We start from the raw sequence: 10,401 nt of genomic DNA on the forward strand, positions 1-10,401 counted from the left end.
GGGCCCCCCACACAATTCCGGGGTGGGGCAGAATATCTGGGCCCACCTGCGCGGACAGCGGTTGAGCGAGACACACTGTCCCCCACTCACGCACGACCCTTCCCGGCTCCACCCCAGTCTAGAGACGCCGGGGGCCCCCGACCTCCGTCTCAAAACAAGCCCGGCTCAGATTCAAACCGTCTTTATTTCTACAGCAACATCTGAAAATAGAGAGCAGCCGCCTCACCCGCAACAGGGGGAGCCCCTCCTGCCACCAGGGGACCGTCGCCGCCCTTCGCGAGAAGCTGCAGGCGTGGCAGAATGGCTTGGTGGGCGGTGCCCGGGGCGTGCCTGGGCGGGGCCGGGTGAGAGGGGTAGTGCATAAGGCCGGGATGCGGGGCAGGACCCGGCGGTGGGAGGACGGACTAAAGGGAGGTCCCCGTCCTGGGGCACGGGGCGATGGCGGGGGTAGGACGCATCCCTCAGAGGCCAGGAGGAGCGCGAGAAGGTCCCAGGACCCCCTTGGGAGGCGCCGCTCCCGAGAATGTGGAGCCTGGGAGATACCACCGCACGGAATGGGGGTGATTAAGGCCTGGGCGGTACCACTAGAAGAGGGACGAGGGGAGGCCCGGGTAGTACCGTGGACTGAAGGGAGGGGCGCGGCCAATAACTTATTTCTCTATATACAGAAGCAACGGCCGGGTTGAGTCGGGAGGGAGGGCGAGGGTGCCGAAGGGCCGGCGAGTGCTTAGTGTTCTCGGCTCTGGGGTCTGGGGAGGCCGGGCCACTGAGTCTATGGTGGAGACTCCAGCCGGCACCTCCTGCTGGCCCAAACCTAGGGAAGAGGGCCCTGCTGGAAGGAATAAATAAGGGATCGAGCTGGAGTGGGCAGGCCCAGCCTCCAGGGCTCAGGCTGAGATGACAAGGGAGAAGGTTACCCTGAGATTGAACAGAAAAGACAGGGGCTGTGGGAGAGACTGGCGGGACAAGCAGCAGGCCCATGCGCAGGGCTGGGGTGAGGGGGGTGTGCCAGGTGGGCGCTCTGGTGACTGGCTGCCCCTTCAGCATTAGCCCACCAGGGAGCTTCGTCGGGAGAGGTCCATGGAGCTGGAGCTGAGAGTGCGGCTGTCAGAGAGACCTGTGCCTCCAGGCTGTGGGCAGAGGGGGCAGGTGGCTCAGCCTTGTGCTGCTGCCAGTCTGTGCCTCCCTGGCCTGAAGGGGCCTGACCCGGCAGAGGCAGCCGGAGTCCCTGAGCTGGGCAGAGGCAATGGCAGTTCCAACCCAAGGCCACGCCCTGGTGCCCCGACACTCCCGCCCATCTCCACAGTGACTGTGTTAGCACTGGCCGCTTACACGTCCACCCCCAGGAGAGGCTGGGTTCCCCTCATGTGTCTCCCCGTTGTCCAGCCCAAAGTAGGCCTGAGACAGAGCCAGGAACTGTTGCTGGATGAAGAGGCATGCTGGAGGGAAGCTTGGCAGCACGCATGCAGCCCCGGCCGCAGCTGCCCAGTGCCCAGACACCCGCCTGCCCCTACCTGGGTCGGCTCTTCCACGCTCTTGTTGAGGAAGTTGAGGGAACTGGCCCGCTTCATCCTGAGGGAAAAGGACAGCATGGGATTTGCCCAAGGAGGAACTCAGGGGAGATGGGGGCAGGGAGCAGGGTGGGGCTGGGGAGGGAGCAGACTGGTGGGTGGTGGAGCCTGAGAGGGATGGGGAGGTTGTCTGGGGTCAGTGGGGCACATTCTGGGTCAGCAGCTCATCCGGGGTTGCTGGGTGGTTCTTGAGGCTCACCTTGGTGGGGGGCTCACCTGGGGTTAGGGGGCTCCTGGGGGCTGCCCCCTTGCAGCTTCTTTACCAGCATCTCACTGCTGCGCCTCAGGGCGTCCCGGAGTTTCCCAAAGGAGCCGCTGCGCCGCAAGGAGCCACTGCCATCCTGCAGGTGGACAGGCTCGCCTCTAGGCCCCCTGGCCACCTAGGCTCCCAGCCCAGCCCGGCCCAGCCCCCGGACTCACCCCATTCCACTCAGCTGTAGATCCCGCATCCTCGAGGTCAGACTCAGACCGAGGCCCGGCACCCCCGGCCATGTCTCGGCTGCCGCGGCGGTCTCCCCGCCCGCCACTGCCATCTTTCAGCAATTCCACCACCTTGGTCTGGCTTGCGGGGTCCAAACCCTGAGGGAGGGGCAGGGGCATCAGGCAGTGACTGGACCATACCCAGGGCCACACAGGTGTCCGCCCACCCCCTCCTGCATGGAGCCCCACCTGCTTGCGGTTACGGCTGGCACAGTCCTCTAGCGTGTGCGCGGCTTCCAGCTTGCCCTGGCGCCGGTATAGGGCCCCCAAGCTGCGCAGGGTGGTGTTGACTGTGGGGCTGTGGATGGGACAGTCTCAAACTCCATGTTCCCCAAGACCCAGGGCCCATCCTGGCACCTGGCCCACAGGGGGCCCTGAGGAAGCGTGGACCTCCGGGGTAGCCAGAATCCATTCCCTCCCATGTCAAGCCCTGTGCTGGGCCCACCCAGCCTCTTCTGTCCTGGGGAAGTCACCCCAGGGCTGGGGACCTGGCCCCAGGGCCCTCATGGGATGTTGTCACCAGGACCAAAAGTTGGGAGACCCGGAGCAAGAGAATTAGGCTGAGAATTAGGAGACAGAGCCTTCTTGGGACAGGTGACCTGTGAGTTGGGCCTTGCCAGATGAGCAGCAGAGGAGGGGTGTGTTGGGGGTGAGAGTATGGAATGTGGAGCCCGCCCTGCTGTGCTCTGCTCCCCAGCCCAGCCCCGCCCCCCTCACCTGTCTACTTTACAGGCCTTGTACCAGCTGCCGTATTCCCCGTAGGGGGCGCTGTCCCGGCGCTTATCCTGGAGGAAAGAATGGTCACACGAAGTGAGAGCAGGCCCCCCTCTGCACATCCCAGCCTCCCCTGACAACCGCCCAGCCTGCCCCACAGAGCTACCTTGCTTTCCTCCCGCTCCTCTGCGTGCATCCAGATGGGCTTGTTGTCCCCTGGGGAGAGAAAGGGGACTGTCAGCAGCCTACCATATAGGTCTCACCTGGTTGGGCTGGACACAGGACTGGGGGGTCAGGGGAGGGGAGACCACGGTTGGGCTTCATTGAATGAATGAACAAGAGTAAGACCCAAAACACTACTGACCCTCTTCTGGACAAAGAGATGAGCAGAACAGACCCTTGCCCCCAGGCCACAGCCCAAGACATGTGCTAGGCCTGAATGATGGGCCAGGCTCCGAGGGACTCAGGAGCAGGAGACGACTGACCATCCGGGGCCAGAGGTGGTTTCCCAGAGTGGGAGACGCTGGGTCAGGCCCTCAAGGTGAGCAAGAGTCGCCAGTGGAGAAGGGGGATGCAAAGGCGTGTGAGGCACTGGCAGGCCAAGGGGGCTGCGTGAGTTGGGTATGTGCTCATGTGTGCAAACGTGAGCACAGGTGGCTGGGCACCATCTGAGGGTGAGGCTGATGACCAGCCAGGCCAAAGCCTGAGGGCTTGCCCTGCTGAGGGATTTGTCCTGGGTGCTGATGGCAGAGCAGGCCTGGGATGGATGGGCTAGAGGCACATGGTGACCACGCACTCACCATTGACAGAGCCAAACTCTTTCTCATGAGCGCGGGTGAGGATCTCCTTGTACAGGGTCTCCGCATCCTGGTACTTGCCCTGCTTCAGGTAGCAGGAAGCCTGGAAGCGGGAGACCCAGAGAGTGAGCGGGATGCATGCAGCCAAGCCTTTTTCTCTCCTTCTTCCCCAACCTCATCCCTGCCTCCCTCCTTCCCATCCTCCAGCCCCTCCCAGCCCCAAGGTACCAGGTTGTTCTTGGTCTTGGCCACATTGGGGTCATCGGGCCCAAGGCGTGTAGCATAGATCTCCAGTGCCCGCCGATAGTAGTATTCCACCTCCTCAGCTTTGCCCTGGTTCTGGCACAGCAGGGCCAGGTTGCTGAGCTGCTTGGCCACATCTGGGTGAAACTTGCCCAGGACCTGGGATGGGAGAGGGAGCCAGGGGTTGGGCTCAGGGCTGCCCGGGCCCCTGCCTCCCAGACCCCCGGCCTGCCCAGCCCTGCCTGTTCCCACCTTCTCCCGGATCTCCAGTGCCCGCTTGCACAACGGCTCAGCCTCCTTGTACTTGCCCCTCTTGCCATACAGGACCGCCAGGTTGTTTAGTGTCGCAGCCACCTGGAGGTGAGAGAATGGAAGCTTCTTGACCCAGGCCCTGCAGGACTCTGGGACCTGCAGGGGATGGGGCACAGCCCCCACCTCCCACCCAACCCTCACTCACGGCTGGGTGGTCCTTGCCCAGTGTTTTCTCCCGGATGGCCAGAGCATCATTGAGCAGGTGGGCAGCCTCCTTGTACTTGTTCTGATCCCTGGGAGCAGGTAGGAGCATGGTCAGGGCCGTCCTCCAGCTCAAGGCCCTCCCCAGTGGTCTGCAATCCCTGTGGTCACTCCTGTACTCACTGAGTGTGTATGACAGAGTGAGACCCAGAGTGTGGGGAGACCTGCTCAGCTCCTGCTTTCTGAGCTCCAGGGGCTGTAGGCAGTTTTCTCACAATTGGCTGGGGTGCGCAGTGCTGGGGTCCCACCGACTGCCTGGTGCCTAGCGTCCCTGGGCACCACATGGCTCTCCTGCTGCCCCTTTAGCGTGTCCCACTCTCCAGGTCCCAGTGCCTTTGCTCATGCTGGCTTTTTGCCATGGGAACCTTTTCTAGCCCTCTTGTGTTTGGGCAAACTCACTTTCTGGTAAAACCCCTCCTCCAGCCTTGGTGCCTGGAGAAGCTGTGTGGACTCCCCAGGACCCCTGGAGTCCTCATGTGCAGTCCCTCCCCAGTTCTGGCCAAGCCTCTCTCTTATACTAGACAGTTTTACTTGCATCTGTAGCCCAGCTCCATGCAGGTGGGCCACGAGTCCTGGCCCACAGCAGGCACCAAGGGTTAGTGATCCAGGGCTGGAGCCTTCCAGAAGAATTTGGGCATCCCAGAGAGTCCTCACCGATAGACCAGTGCCAGGATGTTCAGCATGGTGGCAACGTCAGGGTGGTCGTGGCCTGACGTCTTCTCCAGGTCTTCGAGTGCCTGCTTGCAGAGTGGCACAGCTACCTCGTAGCGGCCCTGTGAGGCGTATTGGATCACCAGGTTGTGCAGGGTGCGGAGCCGGGCCGGGATCTCGTAGCCCCCATGCTGACCAGACACATCCCCTCCTCCTGGGCTAGGGGCTGCAGGGCCAAGGGCGGGAGGTCAGATGTACCATCTGCCCACTGGGCTGGGATGGCACATGCCAGCTGTGCCTTTGAGCCACTTGACACATGGCCCTGGGCAAGTCACTAACCACTCTTTCTCAGTTTTCCCATTTATAGAGTGGGTCTAGTTACCCCATAGAAATGGGGTAGAGGCCCAGCTCCAGTACTTCAGGCTCTGTCTCCTGGGGCAAGCTGCCTAACCTCTGAGCCTGTGTCCCTGTGTACAGAGTGGAGGCTCCGATGCATAACCAGTACCATGAGCAAAGCAGGCACTGGCCCCACTGTGGCTGTCTGCATGTGCCTCCCTCAGAGGTGACTCGGAGAGGAAGAGAACTCTCCCAAGGGTCAGGGGAGCTAGTGGCAGAGCAACACTGGAAGCCAGGCTGGCGACTCCACAGCTCTTAACTGTGATGTCTGCCCCCCACAGAGCTGGGGGGATGTGAGAAGCAGCAGCACGTACAACTGTTCTTGAAGCTCTCACACACTAGGATGTCATGATCAGAAGTGACACAGGAAGGAACATGGCAGCCAGTCGGTCCCAAGGACCAAGAGTTCACACAACCTTTCCTTCCCCCACTCCGGAACTGCCCATCCGCACCTGGGCTCTGCTCATCCTCATTGGGGAACAGGTCATCCAATGTGTCTTTGGGGACGTCCCCCTTCTCCTCCTGGGGAGGAAGACAGGATGAGCATCAGGGAAGGAGGCACAGGGCAGCCAGGGTGTCTGTGGGCTGGGATGGAGCCAAATCTGCTCCATGCTGCCCCTCCCTGCTCCCAGGCCCCCTTGCTGGGCAACAGTGACCATGGTAGGAGCTCACGTTAGGGGAGGCGTCTTCATCCAACTTGCGGATCTGGCTCATGAACAGCAGGTGCTGCTTCTCCTCCTCGAGCTGGGCCACGGCCTGCTCACTGCGCTGCAGCTTCTGCTGTGTCCCCGCCAGCTCCTCACGCAGCCACTGGTTCTCCTGCACCAGGCGCCGCACCTGCGCCCGCAGCTTCTGCTTCTCTGATTCTACGGCCCCCAGGTGGCTCGACAATGCCAAGATCACCTGTGCAACCAGCCCAGGTAAGGGTCGGAGCCCTGTCAACCCCCTCGCCTATGACTGTAGCCTGGGCCTAGTTGGGCTCTGGGACCCAGTGAAGGGCCAGGCCTGGCCCTACAGTGAGGAGCTGCAGTTCTTTTCTCTCCTTGTCAAGGGAGAATCTCCTCAAGGCCCCCAACACATGGTAGTGCAAAGCCCAAACCCAGGAGGCTTGGGAGTCCCCAGTTCCTTCCTTCTGGGATCAGGAGAACCCCAAAAGAGCTAGTTGGGGTGCTGTGCTTTCCCTGAGCTACTAGCCCCTTCCTTCGTCTCTCCCTGGGTTGTACTCAAGCCCCTGCTGCCACAGCCACTAGGTTACTGCTCCCTGCCCCAGGGCTAGCGCTTGCCCACAGAACTCTGCTAGATGGCTGAAGGGCCACCCAAAGACTCCATCCCCACTTCTGCTGAGGGGCCACAGCATCCCCTGCCTTTCTGCAGCTCCCAGGTAGGGAAGGGGCATGTGTCCCAAATGCTCAGTTGGCATGAGGAGCCACAGGGGCAGGAAAAGTATCCAAAGGCCTTGGCCTCAACCCCCACCCCTCTCCCCAGCCTCTGTAACTCCTGTCCTTAGTTTCCAGTCTCTTCCTGCCTTCCTGCCTAGGGTCCAACCTCCCTTCTTGCTCTTTTTTTTTTTTTTAATTTAAGACAATGTCTCACTCTGTCACCTGGGCTGAAGGGCTATGGCACCGTCACAGCTCACTGCAGCCTCTACCTTCCAGGCTCAAGTGGGCCTTCCACCTCAGCCTCCTGAGTAACTGGGACTGCGGGTGCACACCACCACAGCTGGCTAATTTACAAATTTTTTTGGCCAGGCACGGTGGCTCACGCCTATAATCCTAGCACTTCAGGAGGCTGAGGTGGGCAGATCACGAGGTCAGGAGTTTGAGACCATCCTGGCCAACATGGTGAAACCCCATCTCTACTAAAAATACAAAAATTAGCTGGGTGTGGTGGCGCGTGCCTGTAGTCCCAGCTACTCAGGAGGCTGAGGCAGGAGAATCACTTGAACCTGAGAGGCAGAGGCTGCAGTGAGCTGAGATTGTGCCACTATACTCCAGCCTGGGCAACAGAGCGAGACTGTCTCAAAAAAAAAAAGAAACATTTTTTTTTTGTAGATACAGGGTCTCATGAACTCCTGGATTTAAGCAGTCTTCCCACCTGGGCCTCCCAAAGTGCTGGAATTACAGGTGTGAGCCACCACACCTGGCCTCTACCCTTTCCCAGTCCTTCACGGTGCAGGGTCATTTCTGCAGTGGTGTCTCCAGCTAGTCACACCTCCCGCTTTGCTCCAGCTTCACACATGGCCTTGATGCCCATGCCCTCCGTGCAGACTGTTCCCCCTCTGTGAGAGCGCATGTGCTCCACCAGGTGTGGGGCCCCCGAGTGGTCCTCTCCGCCTCTGACGGCCAACTGGCAGGGAGTGAATGTCGTTGCAGAGGGCCAGGCTGTCTGAGACCCTGTACTTTGTAGTTGGTTAGCAAATGCCTAAGTGACAGGTGTTTCCATAACCACTAGCTTAAAAAAAAAAAAAAATTCCCCCAACAGCCTGGAAGTGTACACAGCAGATGGCATGATCCCTATTTTAAAGACAAGGAAACCAAAATGATACAACTTCCCCAGGGTTCACGTGCCAGGCAGGGGCTCAGCCAAGCTCTGAGGGGAATAAAACAAGTCTAACTCCTTGTACATCCCAATGGCTGCTGGACATCTCCAACTGCATATCATCCTGGCAGCCTCAATTAAAGGGGGCCAAAACAGAGTTCTGATCCACCAAGGCCCTCTCCTCCCTTAATTTGCTTAAATCACAAACCTGGGAGTGATGCTGCCTCCCTTTCTCTCCCTTATTCCACCCCCATGTGTTGCTGGACCTATCTCCAGAACATACAGAACTGGTCCCTTTTCTCCACCGTCATAGCCACCCCTTAATTCCAAGCACCAGCTCTCATTTGAATTCCAGCAGTGGCTTCCTAACCACTCATTGGAGAGTGATTCCATCCTCGACCCACTGAGGTTTATTCTCCACATCTCAGCCAGAGAGAGTTTTTAGAAACTCAAGTCAGACTGTGTTGCCTGCCTGCTTAAAGCCCTCCAGAGGCTTTCTGATTTCCTGAGAATAAAACCCAAACCAACCAGGCCATGATCTGGCTCTTGGCTTCTCCCCAGGCCTCTTCTGTCCCTCTCTCCCTTCCATGAAGCTCCAGTCACACAGTTCTTCCCCGAGTTCCTCCACCACAAGCTCTTCCTACCCCAGGACCTTTGCACATGCAACTTCTCCCCCGCCTCCCTTTCCTGGAGGCTGGTTCATTTCTTCCCTCAGGTTTCAGTTTGTCATTTCCTCACAGAAGTCCTGCCTGACCAGTAGACAAGACTCGCTGCTGTGAGCTATCATAAAATCTTGTTCTTTTCTTTGCAGAACTCATCACAATTTGTAACAACCAATTATTTCTGTATGTGTGTTTTTGTCTCTAATAGGGCAGGAATCTTGTCTATTTTGTTGGGCCCTGTATCCACCTAATACCCTGGCTGGCCCTCAATAACTAATCTGTTAACGAGTGAATAGAAGAATGAATTGGTGGGAGACTGTGTTTCCTTAAGGATTTTCTTTCTGTTCTCATATGCCATCCAGTCTCCCTTAGGTAGAGGGGAGCCGGAAATGGGGCTCTGCGTGGGGGCGAGGGTGATCATGGTCTCCTAGGGCAGGGCCGGGGTCACCAAAGTGCATTTATTTCTTCAAAAGGTATTTACTGGGGTCCTAACATGGGGCTCCAGGAAACAGACGGTTCCCTGCTCTGATTCTTCTCCTACATTACCGGATTCCTCTTGAAGGCTCGATCCCTCCAGTGACCGCCCACCTCAGTACCCCAGACTGACCTACCTGGGCCTCCCCCAGCCCAAGCTCAATGGCTTCCAGGGAGCGACGCAGGAGGATGCAGCGCTCCTGCGAGCCAGGCTCGGCTTCGCCGGCCTCAGGCGCAACCAGAGGAGCCAGCAGAGCACGATGCTCCCCACGCAGAGTCTCCAGTCCCTGGATGACAGCCTTGGTGCCCAGCACGATCTCATCCTGGCTCAGCTTCTCCTCCCGCGGAAGCACCATCATGGCCATGGTTGTGGCGTCTGTGAGGACGAGGGTGCGGGCAGGCGGGCGCCGGGCCTGGGGCCACACCGCCGTCCGCCCTGGATTAGGTAAACAGGCGGTCCCCGGACGCCTGAGTCTCCCGTGTGCCCAGGTCCCCCAGCCGGCAGCCCGCACCGTGCCCGCGCTTGGCCTACAGAGGGCGCGCCCGGCTTGTCTAGGCCTGGGAGACGCAATGCGGTGCAGCCGAATCCTGCTTCGGCCCCAGACCACCGGCTTAGGCCGACTTAGGCAGCTTAGTGTCCGGATTTCCCCGGGGACCCCCTAACCAGGACAGGTATGGGGAACGTGGGGGCTCACTCCTGTGCAGGAGACCCCGGCCCCTCCGGCGATCCGGGCCCAGCCCCTTGGACAGCCCCATCCCCAACAGACAGGCCAAGCAGCGGAGCCCATCCTCCCGACGAGCCGACCCTGCGGAGGCCCTCCCACTAGAGGGGCTGAATACGCGGCCCCCAGTCCTTCCAGGCCACGCCCACGACGACCCCTCCCCTAGGCCAGCGCAACGCCCTGCGGCCTCTCCTGAAAAGGCCGCGCCCCCGCCCCGGGCCACCCGGGACCGCGCCCCCTACCAGTGCTGGCTCGATCCTCCTACAGGCCGTGCCCACGACGACCCCCTCCCCTAGGCCGACCCGGAGCCTCCTCCCCCGCTTTAGGGCCTGACCCCGTCTCCCGGCCCAATCGGCCCGCGCCGACCTGCGCCTGGTGCTCGGGCACGGCTCCGGCTCTGGCTGCCTCCCGCTTCACCCAGACCCGCAGCCGCGAGCCGGTCCCGCCGCCTCCATCCCGCCGGCCTTCCCAGCAGCCCCTGCGCCGCCTTAAAGGTGAAGCCGCTACCTCGGTGGCGTCGGAGGGGGCGAAACACGCTTCTCTCGGCCGGTTCGCTGCCTTAAAGGAGCGCGGGCCGGGCCGGCTCCAGCGGGAGGGGGACAGGGCGGGGCCATCAAGGCGGGGGCGGGGCGAGGACCCG

At 60.6% G+C, this 10,401-nt stretch overlaps 1 protein-coding gene across 8 annotated transcripts; it reads right to left on the bottom strand.

The window, feature by feature from the left end:
• Nucleotides 1-165: 165 nt before the first annotated feature.
• On the bottom strand, nt 166-10,393 carry KLC2 (kinesin light chain 2). 8 transcript variants are annotated; one of them, XM_054440601.2, is made up of 16 exons: nt 10,128-10,393; nt 9,177-9,415; nt 6,038-6,268; nt 5,818-5,887; nt 4,973-5,195; nt 4,263-4,350; nt 4,058-4,159; nt 3,791-3,964; nt 3,566-3,665; nt 2,932-2,981; nt 2,769-2,836; nt 2,241-2,349; nt 1,992-2,150; nt 1,788-1,912; nt 1,515-1,572; nt 166-1,130 (listed from the first exon to the last, which is right to left on the bottom strand). In XM_054440601.2, exons 2-16 carry the CDS (start codon nt 9,402-9,404, stop codon nt 1,047-1,049), a joined length of 1,869 nt encoding a protein of 622 aa, XP_054296576.1. In that variant the 5' UTR covers nt 9,405-9,415; nt 10,128-10,393; the 3' UTR covers nt 166-1,046. The 8 variants fall into 8 exon arrangements, with proteins under 8 accessions (XP_054296576.1, XP_063527768.1, XP_063527769.1 ...); XM_063671698.1 differs by having other exon boundaries at nt 9,177-9,475; nt 10,269-10,371; XM_063671699.1 differs by having other exon boundaries at nt 9,177-9,452; nt 10,269-10,366.
• Between the last annotated feature and the right edge of the window lie 8 nt (nt 10,394-10,401).

Source organism: Pongo pygmaeus, chromosome 9, assembly GCF_028885625.2.
Source record: "Pongo pygmaeus isolate AG05252 chromosome 9, NHGRI_mPonPyg2-v2.0_pri, whole genome shotgun sequence".
In the NCBI taxonomy this organism is placed as follows: Eukaryota; Metazoa; Chordata; class Mammalia; order Primates; family Hominidae; genus Pongo; species Pongo pygmaeus.

Coding starts and splice junctions, on each gene's coding strand:
- KLC2 (XM_054440601.2), bottom strand. CDS start 9,404: ATGGCCATGATGGTGCTTCCGCGGGAGGAGAAGCTGAGCCAGGATGAG. Junction 3,666..3,790: donor CCAAGACCAAGAACAACCTG/GTACCTTGGGGC, acceptor TCCCGCTTCCAG/GCTTCCTGCTACCTGAAGCA. Junction 2,982..3,565: donor AGAGTTTGGCTCTGTCAATG/GTGAGTGCGTGG, acceptor TTCTCTCCCCAG/GGGACAACAAGCCCATCTGG.